This window comes from Anopheles moucheti, chromosome 2 (assembly GCF_943734755.1).
Source record: "Anopheles moucheti chromosome 2, idAnoMoucSN_F20_07, whole genome shotgun sequence".
Classification (NCBI taxonomy): Eukaryota; Metazoa; Arthropoda; class Insecta; order Diptera; family Culicidae; genus Anopheles; species Anopheles moucheti.
The window spans coordinates 77652905-77674930 of NC_069140.1; the positions used below are offsets into that span (position 1 = coordinate 77652905).

The following is a 22026-nucleotide window of genomic DNA, read 5'->3' on the forward strand; positions in this document are numbered from 1 at the left end:
CGCAACAGCAACGACAGAATCAAAATCGGTTCGGCAATGTCAGGGCGGCTGTTGTTTTTTTTTCTTGTTGCTGCGCAAAACCGGCGATCCTTTTTCACTTGGTTCGCTTCGGTTGGCAGGAATGACAATTTCCCCGTGCCCGTCCGTTCCATTTCCCCGTTGAGGGGAAAGTCAAGCGATCAGGCGATGAAGTGACAGGGACACGGTGGTGTAAATTTTTAACCAAAAACACTGCTCCACTGTACGGTTTCAAGCTGCGCATATTCCGGTGGCACAGGGTGTTTGTTTGTAGAAAATGAAAATAAAACATCCGAAACATTTGATTCGGAAGGCGTACTGTGACACGAGGGACAAAGAGAGAGAGAGAGACGTGGAAGAAAAACAATGTACATCAAATGGAAAAGTTAGCACAGTACGCGCTTTCCTTTCGTCTCCACGTCCACAGAGAGCGCACGTCAATCTTGCCAGAAACAACTGATTATGCGAAGGGTGCCTTTACAGTTTCCACCGAAACGGCGTCTTATCAACGGTACGGCAAACCGACGGTGTTTGAGTGTGGAACGGATATTACAACACAACTGTTTCGACTTACTAATCGCTTTAATTTTCTCACAGCAAACAACACAGCAATCGTTTGGCTTTTATTGCAAGTGATTTGTATGGCAAAAACAAACACCAAAACCCACTCCCGCGCTTTTCGTGACTGTATGACAGCAAACATTATGAGGAAAATATTGTTCACTTATGATGTCTCATCAAACTAATGGCGGGTGATCAATCGTGCGATGAGTATGGCTTTAAAGAGATTAATATTATTGTACCGCTGTGGTGTGTATGCTGTACGGACGAACATTCTAAACAGCTCTTGGGTCTGTTTAAAGCCAATCTTGACTTGTTTGGTTAAATTTCTTGGTTGCTTACCTTAGAAAATATACAATTTTCAATGCGAATAACCGAAATACTTCACAAAAATACTGAAATGTCTCCATTGCAAATATTATGGTTTATTACGCTAACTCCTTAGAAAACCTCAATTATTTCCATATGGAGCATTCAAATGAAATCGGATGAGCGACTTCGTGGCATCTACTCACTATAAATTTTAGAGGGATTTGTTTAATAATTATTTTTTTTATTTATCTCAAATACTTCTATTATTATTTCATGTTCACATTATCCAATCCAATTTTGGTAATGCATTCTTTTTAATATTTTTATTCTTCTTGTTGTACTTGAGTGGGGCAACATCAATTTCTATGACAAAGGAGTTCTCATATTTTCTGCAAAGTATCTTGAGTATTTCTTTCTCTCAGTGATACATCCACACGGGTAGATACATGGATATTAGAGTTATACGATCTGGATTTAATGTCTTATTGAACATATATATTCTGTATATATGATTCATAAAATAGTTCGTCATACGCCTTAGGTCCGCCTTAAAAGAAGCCTGTTCGAAAGAGTTGCTCATGTTTGATAGCCTTAAATACCTCTCTTGTCGGAAGTACTCTTTATGGGGCATATAAATTTACATTTTCTAACAAATCGTGTGCATTAGTCTCATTTTTGAGAATTAAAACAATAAATGTAGCTTGTGCAACATGTCGTCTGAAAGCTACAGGTGTAAATTCTAATACAGAGAAGCGATCGCAATGAAATTTATTTTCTACATTAGATCTGCTCGAAAAATGATCAGAGTTATATGATAATTTTATCTCCGGTGGTTTACCCTGCTTGTTGCATCGTTGCGGCATGTATTTTAAAAATATACGCCTAAATGTATGCAATATACGTTTTGCCTGAAGTCCAGCGTAGCTTCGAGAGTATCCGAGTAACCCGACAAAAAAAGGGCTAACTACGGATTTATACATGTTTTATTTAAGAAGTTAAGAAAAAAAAACAGATTAAATCTTTAAATTCTTCCTAAAGATCATTCTAAAGGATCGAAAGGATCATTCTAAAGTATTCTAAAATCATCATCAGACATTACATCCAGACATTACATAACGTAGAAGATAGATCTTGATGTTGAAGGTTATAGGCGCGAGCAGCGAAGCTTTCTGCTCTCTCTCTCGATATTGTATTTTAATTGGAAAGGAGGGAAATAAGGCACGAACAGAACGACTGTACTATGTCGACGCAGGAAAAGGGATTTATGGATTGGCCTGGTGGTGCAATCGGGTCTGATAGGTGGATGGAGGATTTGGTCATGAGAGTTGGACTATGCCGAGCTACTCATGAGCCAAGGAACAGGAGGAAGAAGAGGAACCAAAACCTGGCAAATGAACCGATTACACCGAGAAGCGCCTTATGGTGTCACACAATCGCTACTAGTAACAGGACTCTTATGAAATCATAGTAATGCATTTGCACTTTATTTTTACTAAACCATAACTAAATACATTTTAGCTGAGTTAGCAATACATACCCTTTCCGCGAAATGTGGTCATCGCAAATAGCGAGTACTAATCGTAATATCCTCCCAAATAGCATGCTTACAACATTTGCATACATTTAGGCGCATCATCGAAGGATTTGATTCCGACAAAGAAAATGGAAGCGCGACTCAAATGTTCCTTTGATTTTAACCTAACAATTATCTAGGTATTACTTTCACCACAAACGTTCAATCATGACTCTCAGCAACTAGACACGACACTTTAGTGTCTAAAGTGCTCGCAGTAAAGTCGCTAAAGTGTCATCATCGCAATTTGCTTTATTACATCGCAAAATCTTCGCAATCACGAAATTTATTTCCTACCGCTCATTGCACGGTCCTGCACCAAGGTGTGTATGTATTGAGCCATGATTTCTTCATTACACCAATTCATTGCTTAATGCTGCGGTATCAAAATGTCAGCCACTCAAAAATAGAACACTGTTCGAATCATATTGCTTTCATCGCCAGCACCGTGATGACTAGTGCGTGAGTCAAGAACATTATTTATCGACAAGAGTGAAGCAAAAAAGGAAATTTTTTTGCCCAACATTAGCACGGAGGATGCGCGTGTACGCGTGCAAACGCTTGCAAGTGATTTATGAACTCGTGGAGGAGTCGAACGCGCGTCGTCCCCAATGTAGCAGCGGAAATCAACCGAAAGTACTTTTACGCATCAACTCGTTTTGTCGAGTTTTGGCAAAAGTTAGGTTGAGACGGTTTTTGGCCAAATCAACTTACTTCTGTTCTGTTCGGGTGTACGTGGGTTTTGCTTTTGCCTCATACAACAACAACCGTAAACAGTGCCGATGTACTTGCGACCGCTTACATCTGCTAAACTTTATCGTACGCGAATGGGCGAAGGAAAGCAATTGCGCATACACACTACACACCCACAAACACGCAAGTCGAAATGGTAAAGCCTTTATCGTTCGTTCGACATTGAGTGAAATATTTCGACAGCTTTGAAAGCGAGCTACCACCTAAAACAGATTTTTACATCCAACATCCACATACGAGCACATGCCCACCGAGAGTGAAAGGTGCCGAAGGCTCCAATCGTTTCGTTCCGATGGCATTCCTTTGGCACTTCACATTCCTTTAACCCAAACAGGGCCCACAAGCGTGGGGGAGGGAAAAAAGACGATCACATATTTCGACGGTGGGCTTTTTGCGCTTGTGGCGAAAGAATTACAGCCTTCTAAACGTCATTCTTTCTGTACCGCACTCGGGACTGCTCGGCTCTCCTCTGCTTTTCACGCAACCGGGAAAATAATAATCCTATCAAACGATACCACTCTTTCCCCCCGGGCACACACACCTTCCTTCGAGAGGAAGACATTTTCCGTTCTGGGAGTCAGCAGACAGAGCAAAAAAAAAAAAACGGGAATGGAAACCCAAAAAAAAATTGGGAGGGAAGGGCATGATGATGCGCAACGGTTCTGGAACTGTGAAACGAATGAAGCGATACAGCACCGAATGCCGATGATTGCCGGATGGTTGCACACGGAACATAAAAAATGTGAACATTTTTGTAGCCCGCCGCCCGCCCCCGCTTTCAACGCACGGGTTTCAAATCTTTCGACGATCGACATCGACATCGGACACCGGACCTGTCAGCCAGAAGCTTTAGAATGAACGTTCTTAAAGCTGTCCGACGCTCAGGCAGTTGTTTGCTAGGGAGGGCTTTTTGTGCTGCTCGGTTCCCGGTCTACCTTCAGCTCGGACCTGCTTCCTTTGGTCGTTATTTTTATAACAGACGTTAGTTGTTCCCAATTTTCTTTAGCCTTCGGTTTGTCCACCAGGGTCCTGGATAGTAGTTCTGGAAATCATTTTATCAATTTCCACACCTTGACGAACGCGGTCCCGAAGGAGAGAGAGACGGAGGGATCGCCAGGTTCGAAGACGAGTAAAAAAAAAGGAAGATTACAAACAAACAAACAGAACCCTGCCCAAGTCCACTGTTCCGTGGCGTGGAATTCCCCAACAAAACTGCCACAAAAATAGGCACCCGCCGCGGTGAGGCTATGTCTGGACTTCAATACTTCCATCACAGACAGTATTTTGGTGCACCACCGAAGCCACCGCCAAGAACGCCGCCAAGACAGAACCGATATTAAGGACACTACTGCCGACGGATGCGAACCGTTTTAGCCTTCCGGGCTGCCCTCCCTAGGCCCCGGTGGTAACGAGGAAACTTTGCCAATTTCACGGTAAACATTAATTTTGGAATCAATTTCAAATGCCACACCGAGTTGTTGCTGCCGTTGCCGCCAGGGGAATCGGTGTCGTGGCCGGGTTTTGTGGGGCGCCCGGTATGATAAATCTGGGCCGTAAGTTTTGGTGAAATTGGTGGTGTCTGCACCAATTCATATCCGTTTCCAAATGGGTCGAGAGCGATGATCGGCCCATGCTTAATCATTTGGTTTGGTGAAGATTTTAGGTGGAACATGCGGTTCTGGTTAATATCAGGCCAAAGGAATGCTTTCGTTTCCGTTAAATAGTAGAGGAACATTTTCATTCATAGTTCGGTAACCTGCAACTGCACCTTTAAGCAATTGTACAGAGGAGTTACATAGAACGTACGACAAACTGTTGCAATTGTCATTTAGGTCCAAGCAGTCTGAAAATCTTCAATATATCGCACAACGTTAGACAAAACTTCAACTTGCTCACATAAACACATGATGATGAACACAGTGATGAACATGATGATTGCAGATCAAATGGAATGCGTAGAGCCACTCATTAGTTTTGTAACCCAGATATGATTTAAATCACTGGGAGTGACTTAAATGGCAACTGAGGTATAAAACCCCTTTTGGATCACAGCAGAGTCAGTACAGAATAAAGATCGATGCATGTACAGTAAAATGACAAATAGTCGTGGGGTCTTTTTTGACATTTAATTGACAGTTTGACAGAAAATTGTTTACGTTTATCGTCCATACAAAAGTGTTGCTACGCAGAGGTGGATCTTCCGAAAAGCACACTAAGCGATCATTTCGGGGCCCAAACTTCAAGAGGTAAAGTTACCAACAACCATTAGCGGATCGTACGGCATACGATGTGGGGTCGCTTAAGGCTCCGTCGTCGACTCCGAAGAGTGTGTAAAAAGTGTTTGTATTCGCCTCTGTTCTTGTGAGGTGAGAGAGAAAACGGACACCCCTTGAAAGTCGGCGAGCCTCCTTTTACTGTTGAGCCTCAACTGCCGTGACTGCCGGAGGAGCAAATTAGTTTCGAATTAGAGATGTTGCGCGAACCACTAATTCTCAAATTGAACAACATATGGGGCGCAAAAGGCTTTTTGCTCTCTCTCTCTTCCAACGAAAACTTCACCAACGCCTCAGTAAATATACAGCGCCAATACGAAAAATCACTCGCGAAAGATCATTGGTGCCGTGACCAGGATTATTAGCCTGCATACTCGCGATTTTCGATAAATTTAGTGTCCTTTTTCGCGCGTGCAGTTCAGCACTATCCTGCAACGATATCCCTACACTCGAGTGCACACAATTCGCCGTTTCACCAAAAATGCCCGTGCAAGTTACGATGTTAGCGTCGAGAAGATCAATTTTGCTCGCCACCTTGGTGCGACACGAGGAATTTTTGCGTGATTTTCTTCCCGAGCGAGACGCAAATGTGGTGGAGGTTCGACTTGCTCGAAAGTCCAGAAATTGAGTAAAGACTTTGAGCGAATTCAGCAACAGCTAGAAGAGGTTCCAAACACTACTGAAGAAACGGTTTATAGCCGCGATTCATTAACGTGAATGCTGAATTGAAGGTGAAGCTACAGGAAATTTCACGAAAGAACAAATTCCTTGGCATAGTATGTAAGAATTTTAATATTAAGTTAGTATTAGTATTAATGTTAGATTAAGAATAGTATAGAAGAGAGAGATAGATCAGTCATAATAAACGACAGTACAAGTACAGTCGTGTCAATATAACAGAGTATTATAACAGAATAGATTTAGTAAATCCTTAGTATACCAATTTAATATCCATCACTCCATCTCAACTTAGGCCTATCAGGCCTCTTCTGTCCATGTGGACGATCATAAAGGACTTTACGGGTTGGGTCGTCCGGTGTCATTCTCCTGACGTAACCAGCCCACCGGAGCTTGGCGATTCCAATTCGCTATTCAACTCGTAGATTTCGTCATTGTAGTGGCTCCTCCATGATCCTTCCACACAAACGGGGCCAAAAATCCTTCTAAGCTAAGAGACTTTTGCCAGTTTTGGACTGAGGCCATGTCCCAGAGGCGTATGTGAGTACTTGAACTGTATAATTTCTGTATACTCCCAGCTACGTTCGTCTCAAGATTACCCAAGATGGATGACATTTCGAACTCAACACTAATCTAAACTGTCAAATATATCTGCATCTCACAAGTTGGGCGCTCACTCGAAGAACGAACACTAATACTTTGTTTATATTAAATAGTGTCTGAGCTGTGGTGTAATCCAACGATTGTTTTCTTATCTGCCACACTTGTTTTGTGTATGAATTATTTTGTCATATCAAATGAATCTTGAAGAGACCTGAAAGAAAAGGTTTACTTTAATTATATAAATTTTGAATTTTCTGTAACCCCCTTTCACTTTCTTAGCACAATAAACAGTGAAACATTAATAAGAAACCCCCCAAAGGAAAGATTTCTGTCCGGGAAACGCAATATTAGCGCACATTAAAAATCGGACGCCCGGGTCCACTCAGTGGCCCGCTGCTTACGCAATCTCGCAACCATTTAATCGGTCCAGCGAGCAGCGGTCCCAGTGGGGAGAAATTTAGATGAGCCAATGTTAGGCAGAAATTTACACCAAACTGTGCATAGATCCAACATCCACCTCATCCGCAAAGAAAATGTGACCCTTCCCCAGAAGGTGAAAACATTCCCCAGCGGGGCACGGGGTGGTGAACCCTACGGAGGAGGGAGCACTGGGGGGTGTTGTTCTGTGCGCACAATAAACATTTAGCTTTATAGTGATTGCCGACATTTTTGAGCCATTCCATTTCGGCCTCGCTTTGAACCCCATTTTTCTATGTCCGTTCGTGTGGCGTAAAATGTCTAATTATGGTACCCCTTCCGATCGTTGACATTGATGTCCTGTTTTTGGACCATTCCCCCCACCCCCCACCTCGTCAACCAGTTTCACTCATTCCTTCTCTCGCTCTCTATCTCTCTCTCTACAGGCACAGGAGGACCCGCGATGGTGCACGTCGGTGAGGACGCACTGCTAACGTGCGTGGTGATGACACCGTTCAACAACGACACCGTCCTGTGGCGCAAAGGACCACACGAGATACTGTCGGCCGGCATGAACCGGGTCACCGGCGACAAGCGGATCAGCGTGCTGCACGATGACTGTAAGTACGGAAAACCAACCCCCCACCCCCCCCCCCCCCCCCCCCCCCTGGGTGTGAAAACATTGAAAACATTTTTGTCGCTCATTTACGGGAGTGATTATTTCGGTAATAATCGCTTCTCATTATCAGTCACCTCTTTTGGGTTCCAGCAGGATTCCACCGAACGACACTGTCGATAAAGCAGGTTAACGAGTGTGCTACTAAGCTCCCACTCCCCACCCCGTCGAATTCTATCCCGACGCTTCCCGACATTGGCAACACTTCGCCTTCGCCCATTCTCAATAATTCAGCAATTTAATTAAGAAACAGTAGAATACCTGACCGTGGAGGAGACCGAGGAAAAACTGGCGCCTGTCTCCACTGTCGGAGACGTCTTGGCAGCCGGATTCAAAGACATTCCAAACAGCTGGAATGTGCTCGGTGTGGCAGGCGGGACGTGGAGCGTTGGCAGGGCAATCAACGTCAACGATGGAACCCGTTTTTCACAATGAATGGAAAAATATTTTCTTTTACCTTTTACCTTTCTACCAACACCGGTTCTCTTTCTCACTGTCATTGTGTGTTTTTTTTTTTACTTTTACTGCAGGACACATTGAACGCTCAAGTGTTGTTGCCGGGTGAATTTGGGGAATTTGGCCACATTCCACACTCACTCGACAAAAAAAGGGGTTTTCACGGCGGAACGCTTCGTTCCTTGGTGTTGTGGATGGTACGGATGGCGTGGTGCCCACACACACACACACACACACACACACACGCAGGACACAACTTTTCCTTCATTATGCTGGCAGTCCCAGTGTGTGTCCTTGGGGGGTTTGTTGTTGTTGGTGCGCCAGGACAGACCGCGTGCGTGCAGTCACACCACCCACGGCCATTGACACGAAACGAGCGAAGATCATCTTTCCACCTGCAAACAACTTACCCCCGAAAGAGTAAATAAAGTGAAAACAATTGAATTTAAAATTGTTTCCCAAACCCCGGCACCACCTCCACCACCACCACCACGTTGGTGTGTGTGTGTGTGTGTTGGACGGATGAATCCGACCGCTCACTATCCGGCTGGTGTGTCCTGCCTGTGAGGCGCCCAAAAAGGAACGGTGGTTTGTTTCCCTTTGCCGGATGGGTTGGTGGACGGAACCCGGTCACATACTCGTCGATGTGTAGGCGAGTGTATGCTGTGTGTGTCGCCGGGTAGCATCGTTCCTAATTTTAATTAGAAAGTTTCGAGTAATTTATGCTACGCTCACTTATTAGGGCGTACGAAACTCGTAAGCACGAAAAGTTAAAGATACTTCCCCGTGAGGCGTGTGTTTCGCCGTAAGAAACAGCACACACTATTGCGCACACAGTCAGTCAGTTGGGCCCAACAAAACAAAGTAACAAAAAAACACGCAAGCTCACAAAAACAAAGACTAACCAAAATGCCAAAACGGCAGGCAGATTCCTTCCGGCCATCGGTACCAATTTCGTGAATGTGCTAGATTTGAAGTCTTCCCCTGGCTGGTTTGTAAACGCAACCCAGTGTTGCGCTCCCGTAAGCTTTTGCGTATACGGTTGCGAAGGTAAAATTTATGTTCAACTTGCCTTGCTTCTGGTTGCGTGTGCGCGCCATGCCGGGGGAGAATCTGGAGTTTCGTTGGATACACGCACGGTACCACAACGAACCCAGCTGCCGATCCCCAGCTGCGATCGATTTCGGGGTACGACCGACCGGTTGGAGTTGCTCTTGAAAATAGAACCAAATTCATTACGCTTCATTAGAAGGGGGCCGTAGGAGCGGGCTTCGGAAATAGTTTTGTTTCGGTGTAATAATTGCAGCAGCAGTAAAAGGGGGTTTCGAAAGTTTTCCTGCGCTATAACGTCTGTAACGTACCAATGAGGCACGGGCACGAGCGTATTTGTTTCGATCATAAATATTGCATGGGAGCTGTTCCTAATTGGGCGTTGCGTATCTGTTACTTTAAAGAACTTTAAAACAACATTTGTTACACTACAGATGAATTGTAATGGCAACACTGCGAAACGATACGCATTGCATACATTTAGGCGACATAAACTACTATGTCGCCTAAATGTATGCAATTTATTTTTGAAACTGATTTTTGGACAGATCATACCATGAGTTAGAAAACTTAACATAGCCTTAGTAGTCGCTTCTAATGTTGTCTCCCGTTTATTGAACTTGTCCGGAAAACAACTAGATAATCAAAATCTGTACATAATGCTATAAATTTAACGTAAATCGTAATCATAAAAAGGAGTACTGCTTGAAACCAGTACGATTAATCAGTTATCGCAATCTACTACTCACTCTTTACAGTGCAACAATGTTGTTAGCCCCTAGAATTTCTTCGGGCAAGCCGTCCCAGAATGCTTCGAATAAAACAGTATTTTTCATACTTTGGTTTAAAATGGTTTTAAAATGTTTAACAACATTTATTTTATCCGTGACTCATGCTCAGTGAGAGATTTTCGCATAATTTACCGTATATTTAAGCGGTAAATATAGGGAAAATCAGCATTGCTCAAAGACACAATGTAAACATGACAAAAATGCACGAAACGGTGAAATAAGGACTGCTTAAATTATCCGGTAAATTAGGGGAGATTTGAGAGTAATTTAACGAAATTTGACTCACTTAGAAACTCGGTTCAAATCTGCTAACAAAATACTTTGTTTTGACATTCGTTGAGCATCTGACCCGAGCTTTCATTAGGAAAACAATCTAATCCTTTTTTCCTAGACTCAACATGGCTTGCCATTTGTAAGCGGATAAGCCTGGAAATGTCAAAACGCAGGCAAAAAAACTGGCTTACAGTATAATTCCGGCCATTGAGAGTTTGTAAAAGTGTCATTGCAAACATTTAGGCGCTTTGATTCAAGTGTTGACGTGGATTCAAGTGCTTCCGTGAGGATTAATATTTTAAATGTTTTTTTAAAGGTTTAAATTAACTTGTTTAATAGACGAATGAAGGTTACTGAAAGTAGCATAAACTCTTGCAGGCTAAACACCATCAAAAAGTATCTTAATCGCCGGAACATCTCGATATGTTGTTATGTAACTGTGATTGCATACCTTCAGGCGTTTTGCAGCAAAGGCTAATGCCTATCAGCAAGTTAAGAAGTGTGAAGTAAAAGAAAGGATGATTTTATTTATTTTAACATTTTTTAAATTTGTAAATAGTTAGGTTTAAAATTAAAAGAAATGTACCGTTCATTTCTAGAAACGATCTCAGAGGTATTTCTATGTTCTTGCCTTATTTGAAATAACGTAACGCGGCCATACTTATTCGTTAAACGCCATGGTAAGCATTGCGGCCTGAAAATGGTAACCGAGAGGCGACCGTATCTGAAATCGCTCAAGTGTTTCAATTAATGTTACATCTGCAATGCACACATTTACGCAGCATTCCGTTCCCTTGTACCGAAACGCATAATTTAGTGTCACTTTGAGCAAGCGTAACGACCATTTTACGTTTCACCCCTTTTTGTCCATCCGGGATGGTAAAGATGTACGGATGAGATGCTTCGTGTGCGTGCTTTTTTTTTGTTCAGTTCGCCGTACTTCACTTACTCACTGGAAATCACTCATCACTCACTTGAAAGTTTGTCCACCGTCCGCTGCGAGCGACAACTCCACACCCAAACAGATCAAAGGCAGTCTAGTCCGTCTAGTCCCCGGCAATGGGCGGAGAAATGGTGCAACAAACAAGAGCGAACAAAAAAAAATCCCTCGGACAAAGTTCCTTTTGCACTGTTACACCCTGGTTGCTTCTCGGTTGGTTACGCTTTGTGTCATTTGCACGGCTTCTGGCCACCGTTACGGTGGGAAAACGATTTCCCGAACCCAGCGCTGGTGGGGGGCTCGGCTGATGGTCGGTGGGGTTTTACAGGATGGGAAGACCCGTTTTGCAACACTGTCCGGTGGTAGCGCTCGGTAAATCAACACGTAAGACAGACGGACAAACAGAACGGCGTTGGTAGCTTTCTGTCCGAGCATGTCCACCAGCCTCCAGTTGTACACGTTAGCAACTGTCAGAGAACGCTACGCATCTGCCCCGGGTTTGTTTATCTTTTGCTTCCGCAGCAACGGTCGCAACATGCACGTGAAGGTACAGAAAGTTTTCCACCAGTATCGGTCGCTCCTCTAAGCCAGTCCTCTTTTGTGTCTTGCGGACGTAGCGAGTTCAAACGAAGCTTTTCATTTCGCCCGCTCCGCCCTGCCATTGTTGCCCATGCAAGGGTTCGTTTCCAATCCTTGCTGGGTACCACCGTGGTTGCATTGTTGTTCGGATTTTCCCCCCAGCTGCGTTTTGCGTAGTTACAGTTTTGCTTTCGATGGAAATGAATGAACATAACCGATTGCACAATTCTCGCAATCGCAACGCGCTACTGTGTGTTGCCTTCTTTTTGTGCATTGATACTGTAGGTGAGCAGAATGAAAAAACAAAAATCTGTTATGTGTAGAAAAATCTGCATTGGTTATTCACAGTACTGCTGCGAGCTTTGTAAGCTATTACCTGGTGTGGGGGTTTTTTTTGCATTGATTCGAAAAAAAAAAACTATGTGACAAAACAATCTGTTCCATTGAAAACTGTAACTACCATTCGATTCAACACTATCAATATCGTTAAATAGAATTTTCATTCGAGCTGTAAAAAATCCTTTCATAAACTAGAATATGTGATTTTAATTGACGAGTTTTTATTACTTTGCATTAGCTAATGACAATATTACAAAATGAATAGAACCAGCTTGAATTAGATATGGTAAAAAAATTTAATCAGCTTAATGTAGTTGCAGATCACGACAATAAATAATTAGATAGCTCATAGATAAAATAGAAGCTTCATTGCATTAGGCAACGAACGGCTTTTAAATTAAATAAATTAAAAAATTTAATTTTAACAAACTCTCAGTTTTAAAACCCCCGCTGGTAAATGTAAATACTAAATCGTTACGCCAAGAAGAAAGCGAGACGTCACCTCTGTTTGTTGCTCTAAACAAACTTTACTGATCGTTAAGAACATGATTCAGTAATATGATCATCACAATTTCAGTGACATGATCATCAGGACTTACTGGAGCTTGCTCCAAACAGGTTTCAGCACATCGGTTTGCAGGCGACGACAAGACATTATATGACCATTTCGTTAAGGAGTCCAAATTAGATCTCGACGTCCAATTCCCAAACTGCATTAGATTCTACTTTACCGCGTACTACTGCTTGGGAGTTCCTCTTATCTCCTTATTGATGAAAGTTAAGACATCTTCACACTTTATATTGTCCTGTTTCCTCACAACGTTAGCTGCAGCAGGTCGTCACACAGAATGCTCAACAGTGTTGGAATGAACGTTGTTGAACGCCTGAAGACCATTGTTTCATGTTCTGATTCCTTCATATGCCTCATAATGTGTAGTTCCCATCTTTGCCACTGGATGACTGTTCGTCTTGTTGTCTAATAGTCGAGTTTTTATTTCTGAGCTGAGCACGTCGTGTTACCATTGCCAAGTTACCAAGTTATTCGGCCAAGACTCGGATACGATCTGGGGCCTGTGCTCTACAATGATCTAGCCAACTAGCTCACTGTGCTTCTCTTAGCTCTCGTTCGGTATTTGGTCGCATCTTCCTAGTAGGGCAATGAGTCCAGTCCATCCTCATCCCGTCTTCCAACCACTTCAGGATATCAGAACTTCGTTAGGGGATCTATTCCGCAGTTCTATCAAAAATTACCGGAGCACTAGTGTCCCTCATCAATATCGTCCAAGTACCATGAAAGTCAAAGTCAGAAAGCTATTCCGCCATTAGTTCTGTTATCTTTTATATTTTTTTTAGTTAAAAGAAGAGAGGGTTTTCTGAAATTTAAGTCACTTTAAACCTCAGACATCAGTTTCCATGATGTCGATCTTCGTGATTCGATACACCGAACATCGAGAATCGATCCTTATCTGGAATTACCTTCATAGTAAGAATTGATTACTCTGCTAGGTCTAGGAGGCCCATTACACAGAACACATTATAAAATAGATCATTAGGCCAAGAAGATTTGAGAATTACGTAAATCATGGTACATACAAAACAAAGGTGCATAGCGGATAATAATGAATGGACAACATCCAAATCATTCCCATTTTACGCACTGTTTCGCACTGGATAGGGAACAACTTCGGAGAGACGGATAAAATTAAACTACATTCCCATCGCACATTATGCGATTTGCCACGCGTTTTCTGCACGTTTCATTCGATCGTTGTAAATCTTCCACGTGAAACCTGCCCTGCTGGTGGAGGTCACCAGCGAGCCAGCCGTAAGCCACCGACCGGCGAAAAGTTACAAGACGGTGATTAAAAATCATAACAACATCAACAACAGCAACAACGGAGCAAACATGGAGAACAGTCGGACCAAGGAAAACCGCCATGCTTCGTTTCCTTTCTTACTTTGCCTTCAAAGCACGTTGTCTACCTTTCGGCAAAGGATCTTAGGTGCGCAACCTTCGCCGACGCCGCCTTGTCTGGGTTCGCTAATTATTTTCCTCCGTTTCGGTAAGTTGCGCCCTGCACGGTGTGACGGAAACCATAAGCGGACTACCCCTTCTACCGGTCCTGTACGCGGTCCCATTCGTGCGAGGGTTGACGGTTGGTCGGGCTCTCTCAAGCAGCAACAGCGCCATAACAAGCACCTCCGGTGAAGTGATACTTTCATTTCCCACAACTGGTTCGGCACATCGGGAAAGCGCTCCAGAGCCCGAGAGTCAGAGTTTAGTGAAGCACCATGCGTCCGCTTTCTTCCCATTTCGCATCAGCTACTAGCGCTGAGGACGCAGCACTTCACGGCTACCCTGCTACCAGTGGTTTGGCCCCCTAGAGAACAGAGCAGCGCAACACACTGCACTGCCACCTGCCATTACCGTCGAGATGCAGCACTCGAGTTTCTTTTCTGTCAGAAACCGCGAAACATTTTCCACACTTTAATTTCCCGGTTGAAAATCGTTCACCGTTTTATGTTCGAGCCCCGGCGAAACGTTTGCGTGGCAGCAGTTAAAGTTAAAATTTTCTTCCTTTGAAGCTGTGGTTTTTGGGGGGAGCTTTTATCTGGGGTACTTTAGTTATTTCCACTTTTTTTTTTCGTTTTCTTGGGAATTGACATAAAAGTGTAGCTAAATGTGAACTTTTTACTTATTTATTTCCTTCAATGGCGGGCGGATTTTTAAACTTTCGTCATTCGCCAAGGGTCTTTTAACAGTAGAACTACCGGACGAGTCATATGGAGGGAAACGCTTCGTTTTCAGCACGTCATGACGTCTAGTATGAATTATCTCGTGAGTTTTTTCGTCTAGTACGAACTCCCTAAAGTAAATGTAAACATGAGTTAAGATTTGTTAATTATTTTTAACAAAACCTTTAATGAATAAAACGCTTAAAACGCTTGGCAGACATCTTAGTTTCACACAGCTTTTCAACAACAAGATCATCACGATCACGATTATGCAAATTTTTAAAGTTCTGCAAAATTAAAATACAAAAAGAAATAAGAGATACAGTAGTTGTCAAGTGATTACTTACAACTTAATTAAAACGAAAGCTAAACAAATAATTATTTATACGTGCCAGTAAAGCATTGAATAAATGCGACAAAAAATGAATTAACATGACTCACTATGTTACTAACTTGACAAACCCTGAAAATATGCAATTCGGCAAATCAAAGAAGCGTTGGTAGCCTCCAAGGTTTCCTTGTTGTAACTATGTTGTACAGTGAATTGCATACCAACAGGCGTTTAATTATTTATTTACACATTTACACAAGGATTGTTGTACTAGTAAAGCGTTGAATAGATGCGAAAAATAATGAGTGAATATGACATAATAATACTAATTTCTCAAACTCCTGAATGTATTCAATTCTATACTTAAAGAAGTGTTCACAGCCTCCAAGGTTTCCTTGCTGTTGATGGCATTGCATACCTTTGCATATTGCATACCTACAGGCGTTTTTTCAAATGAATCGTTCCGAACCCTGATAAACATGTAACAAATGAGTGAAAGCTCTCAATAGACATTATGAAACATTGCCTCATTTTTTCATTTGAAATACCATTTTTAAAATAATTCCATGCTACAATATATAAAGCAAGAAAAGAATCCTGCATTCCACCAATACGCTGTATACATAAATGAAGAGATATTTTTAATTACGAGTGGGTTGGTAAAAAAAAACGAAAACAAAACAATGGAACAGTGCACAATTACAATACGCATTTGCATCCTGCAGCTAGATTCTCATTATTGTTTGCTGTTTTTTTTATTTGTTCCAGCGCCCAAAGGCAGAACTCCACTCGGCGGCGATGTGTGGGTGCTGCTCATCAAGGAAACACGTTTGAACGATTCCGACGTGTACGTGTGCGAGGTGAACAGTGACCCGATTGTAAGGAGCTTCCATCCGCTAACAGGTAATTATACAACGCCCAACCGTTGCCAACACACACACAATGGCGGTCGGTGCCATTTTGCCATGAGCAAAAGAAAACACAAGGTCGTCGGTGCTATTATTGTTGTTGCCTTATTAGAAGCTTATTACACTGAGCTTGTTTGCGCTAGTGGCGGGAGTGGAACATTATTCCTGCAACAGGACGCAATTTAAACTAAAGGAAAGGACGTGTGCTCCGGCAAAAAGCAACCCCCTAAGTGAAAGATTCAGATAGTGTTTAAACAAGCCGCTTTTACGCGATAGAAAGCTTGTTAATCTATGCATCGAGAGCAGCGCCAGCAAGCGCAAACAATGATAGAGAGGAATACCATTACTGGGCACCTAAGTACATCTTAGCCCCACCAGCCCATCTGCCCCATCGCCGTAGTTGTCTAGTTGAAAATTGCCTCGTAACATACAACGATAAAGTTTTGCACCCGCGGATATGATCTGCTCTCTCCATCATCCGATGTCACGACCCACCGCAACACACCGCGGCTCTCAGACGGACCCCCAAAGCGCCGGCAACTTTTTCCATTAAAACATGCTTTTATTTTCTTCGCGGAACTATCGCGAGATTGCTTGCTGGAACACTCACTAATCCTTGTACACTTTCCCTCTGTTCGCAGTTCGGCAGCCGAAGAAGAAGGCGACCTCCAGTCGGAACACAACCGATTCTCCGTTCACCACCACCGCCTCATCGTCCGCCTCTCCCGGCCAGTCAACGTCACCGGAAACCGTAACCTCGGAAGAGGACGAATCGTCCGACATGTACACCGACTCGGAGGAGGAAGTGAGCCAGGACGGTGTGCCGCTGGTGACGCACGATTTCACCGACTGCTGTCACGCGAACAACGTGTCCGAAGCGTGCATGGGGTTCTGCGTGCTGCACAACATACTGGACGGCTCGGCCGGTGCGGAACCGGAGCAGTGCGAGCGCGACTTCCCGAACATTGTGCGCTGTATGGCGGACGGGCGGAATCATGTGCCGTGCTGCGTGGAGAAGGGCATACCGGACCTCTGTCAGGATATGTGCCGCGGAGAGTATACGCCCTTTACCGATCTGCTGAAGTCGCGCGTGTCCTGCGTACAGCACACGCTGCCGGGGCTGCAGTGCATCCTGGACAACATCCAGCGGCTACCGTCCGAGCCACAATCCGTCTCGGTGGAACCACTGACGGAGCGTTCGCTGCAGGTTAGCTGGCAAGCACCGGAAAAGTTGACCGCCAGCGTAAAGTACTACCAGATCAATGCAACCCGGCTGCATGCGTTCGATCAGGACTTTCTGGCGAACGCTACGGACACGAAGGATGGATTGGTCACGCTGCAAGTTTCAGCCGATCAGACGACGGCCGTTCTGTCGAACCTGTCGCCCTTCACGATGTACACCGTCACTGTGAGTGCGCATAACGATCACGGTTCCAGCTTGCCCAGTATGCGCATTCGTGCCCTTACACTGGAGGGTGGTGTCGTCAGCAAGCAGACCAGTGTCGCCGTCGTACCGGTACTTCCAGGTAAGATGATAAACATTTTTAACGTTGCGATTGTTCGAACTCAATTCAAGGCGATTCAGGTTGTGCCTAATCTGATCTATTTCGGAACGTCATCCACGCGTTCGTAGCAGGGTGTTACTCAATTCCATAATGAAGTTGTAGGAACGAAGGTTCAATGTCTCACTAACCGCTCTGCTTCAAGTACTTGGAACAATTTGGCACTAATGGTAGAGTCATGTTCCGGGCGTGTACGTGAGAAGTGACGATGTTACAAATGGTACAAAAAGAAGGAGGCAAACGACAAATCACCATCAATATTACTGGTCACTGCTCCGGTAACTCCATCATGTGAAGTAGTGAACGAAACGACGCCATGTCTCCGAACACCAACGGACGAAACCATCAAATCACAGCAAAAAGAAACCCATTCCCCCCACTGTCTTACTTCGCTACATAAACTGTTAAACATTTTATTTCACAAAAAAAACTCCCCTCGAACCTCTCCATCGAAGGCACGTATTGACGGGATGGGATGGACGACATGACTTTTGCATTCTACCGTACTGTGGCACAAGTCGGGTGCGAAACCGGAAGATAAACATGCGAAACATAGGGCACCGGGCCGAATGCAGCGGCAAAGGGTCGATCGATTATTTATCCATTTTTAAGCGTTCGCTCCGTCCGCTTTATTCTTGTTGCTGTAGCGGTGTAGGAACCCCTGCTGCCCTGCTATCGTTAGTGGGCTCATACCGAGCTACCGATGATTAGCCAATCGATAAGCTAGATTCCGAAGGAAAATATATTTTCCCTCTCGCTTGCCTTCGGCCCCACACCCGTTACGTAGTTGGTACACAATTTATGCTTTAATAATTTTTGTATGAATTTCATTCCCTTTTGGGAGAACTGTGAGGGTTTTTCTTTCGCTACTGATCCTAATAGACATTTATCCTTTTGAGAGAGGGAGGCTTACATTAACGACTCGTCCTACTTCTAAACAACATTTAAAATTTCAGTATGCCATGAAACGAATATGGTGGGTGGAGCAAGGGATGAGAAAAATCAATAAATAATCAGCTTTATCGCGATATTGATTGATGGAAAATGGGAGCTAACAGAAAACTTTTTATTTTGACAAATTCGTCCCAAATTCCTTTGTGTATTTTCATGCGCAGAAACGTCACCAAAAAAGTGTTCCATTATTAAAACAACATTCTTGACAAAGTTACTGTTAAATATTATTCAACGGTCGCTTCGATTGCGATTGTCGGCTTCGAGCGTTTGACTGTAGAGGGCGCCACCTCGCGCGGTGAAACCGATCGAACCGAGTGTATATGAGTTCAGAGGATTAATGACTCGGTAGAAAGCGGACTCGATAAAACAATCGATAGACATGCGAAGTGCTTCTTGTTTTTTTTATCATTTTCATGTTTTATTGCAATAGCAACCGTTGTATTAATGATTTTTTATTCGAATGTTCCAGATGTACGTGGTTGTTGCATGAAGAAAGGTATCACACATCGCACCTGTCTGGAGAAGATGTGCGATCCAGTAAAGGCCGACTTTACCGAGGTACCGGATCTGATGGTTTGCGCACCGTGGGCTAACATCACCTTTGCCTGCCTGGCGAACAACATCGACCATACGCCGTGCTGTAAGAGCCGTGGAATACCCGAAGGATGTCTTTCGTTCTGTTCCGGCACCGTCAAAGCGATCAACTTCAACTACTTCAAATGTCTCCAGTACATGTCCGAGTACAGTAGCTGTCTGCTGCAGGGGTACGGTGTGCTTTCGGGTCCTCCCTCAAAGCTGAAAGCCCCACTGATAGCCAGCCATTTTGTGGTGTTGGAATGGAAACCACCCAAGATTCTGCCAGATACGGTCACCGCGTACCATCTGCACCTCCGCAAACTGGGCAGTGGCGAGGAGTACACCGTGCTGGAGAAAGATCAAGCCCCGGTGATTGTGGAGGATCTGGAAGCGTTCACCTACTACGAAGCGTTTGTTGTGGCGGTGAATGCGCACGGCAAGGGTGGTCCCTCACCTCGCTTGGTGTTCCAAACGAAGCGCGATATGCTGATGGAACCGGCCCACACACACTACAACATATCGGCTTGTTGTCACGCCTCTGGTTTGTTACCGCAGTGTGCTCCACTCTGCAGCTACGATGCCAAAATGTCCGACATTCAGAAGTTGGGCAACACATGCCGCGGGCAGATTGGAACTATTGTGCGCTGTAGTGCTGGTGGACGAGACCACACATCCTGCTGCAATCGTCGGGCAGTTCCACCCAAATGTCAATCGCTTTGTCGCGGTGTTATTACGAGCTCGCCTGCCGATTGTTTGCCATTTGCGGGTAACATTATACAGTGCTTTGAGGAGGGCATTGGACACATTCCGGCACCGGTTGAGGATCTGCACGTTACATCCGTGACGAACACTTCCATTTCGCTTGCCTGGGTACCGTCGGAAATGGATGCAAACAATACGGCCAATAAACCATCCGATTATCTGGTCCAGTACGGTAAGGTGAACAACATGACTATGTACGAGACGGTGATAAAGTTGGAACATGTAAGTAATCGAGATTCTATCTGCATTGTGGACAACTCTCTTCTAAGTTGCTTTATTCAATCTCAATCAGGAACTCAACACTACCGAAACGGATATAGAGCTGAAAGATCTCGAACCGAAGGCGCTCTATCGCATTACAGTCGTATCCCGCGGCGACCATGGCACGTCTCTACCCTCGTCTATGCTTCTGATCAACACCTCCCGGACGGATTCAGCCAGCACGGTTTACGGTGCACCATCTCCGCCCCACTCGCTGGCAGTTTCGGCCCACAGTGCGACCTGGATCACGGTGTCCTGGCAGCCGCCAGAGTTTTCCCATCCACACGAGAGCATCACCTACCGGGTGATACACAAGGTGGCTAATAACTACACCGTGATCGACACGCGGCTTCTGTGGGTGCGGGTGAACAATCTGCTCCCAAACACACAGCACATCGTGTACGTGGTGGCGATTGGGTCCAAGGGAACCAGCCTACCGTCCGAAACGCTCGTAGCGTGGACGGATCCCGCCTTACCCGCTTACGTTGATGTAAGTCATGCGTTGGTTTGTTACCAAGCGAGCAAATAATCTCTGCAATGTTCGCTCTTCTTAACAGCCTCCCACCGTACACCCTTCGGACATCATCTCCGAAGGTGGATCCATGACGATCCTCTGCCTAGCAATGGGAAATCCAGCTCCAACGATCTCACTCTACGTCGGAGGACATCTGGTGAGGCAGGATACTTCACGGCACATGATTACCGTGATCCACAATGTCACGACGGATATGGAACACATTTCCTGTTATGCCGACAACGGTTACGGCATCCCAATGCAGGCTGCCAAGAAGGTCAACATTAGCTGTAAGTAGTGCTAGCTTTGCGTCTCAAGAAGAACCTCCTAACCTCGTTTTCGTCCTGCAGTTGCTCCTCGTATACAGGCCTCGGGTATAACGGTGGCATCGGTGGGGGAGTCGGTTGATCTGAAGTGTACCATCCGTGCCCGTCCCATTCCAAAAACCATGTTCTGGCGGGATCACGACGGACGCGTTCCAGTGATACAGGGTGGCAATTACGATATGTCCATGAAGAACGATGTTGATGTAAGTGTTCCTGGGAGATGTGTTCCGTTACTATCCACTACTTCTTACACGTCCCCTTTACGTTCTCACACAGGACAACTCGCTGTACGTGATGACACTGACGATCGCTAAGCTTGGCTCGCAGGATGTTGGCGATTACTTCTGCCATGCGGAGAATGCGTTGGGTTCGTCGACGAGAGCCGTATCGGTGCGCATCCGCAATACGGCCGCATCGTCCAACATTTCCGAGTGCTGCGCGGCACAAAACGTATCGGCAGCGTGTATGAGCGCTTGCTCGTTCTACATCGACATCGAAAGCGTGATCGATCGGCCAGAGTGCATCGTGGACTTTGACAAGCTGATGCGTTGTGCTGCCGATGGTTCGGACCATCGTGGCTGCTGTGCCTCGAAGGATGTACCGAGACGGTGTCTTAACTGGTGTCGCGGTGAACCGATCACACCGCCCGGTATCTGTGCGCTGCAGCACACCCGCACGATCGTGGGTTGCTTCCAGGAGAACCGTGATCGGCTGCCTGGACCACCACAAAATCTGAAGGTGCAGGTACTGAGCGACGAGGAGGTGCTGATCCGGTAAGAGTACACAAAACCCAAGGTGGTCATG

General features: G+C 44.8%; 1 protein-coding gene across 1 annotated transcript in view; it reads left to right on the forward strand.

The window, feature by feature from the left end:
- The window catches only part of LOC128303133 (Ig-like and fibronectin type-III domain-containing protein 1), a 30856-nt gene that overhangs the window by 6601 nt on the left and 2229 nt on the right, over window positions 1-22026 (forward strand). The window contains exons 2-9 of the mRNA XM_053039994.1: window positions 7635-7808; window positions 16128-16262; window positions 16963-17793; window positions 19253-20343; window positions 20414-20872; window positions 20940-21186; window positions 21247-21425; window positions 21499-21995. Coding sequence (XP_052895954.1) covers window positions 7635-7808; window positions 16128-16262; window positions 16963-17793; window positions 19253-20343; window positions 20414-20872; window positions 20940-21186; window positions 21247-21425; window positions 21499-21995 — 3613 coding nt within the window. The remainder of the gene's footprint in view (window positions 1-7634; window positions 7809-16127; window positions 16263-16962; window positions 17794-19252; window positions 20344-20413; window positions 20873-20939; window positions 21187-21246; window positions 21426-21498; window positions 21996-22026) is intronic.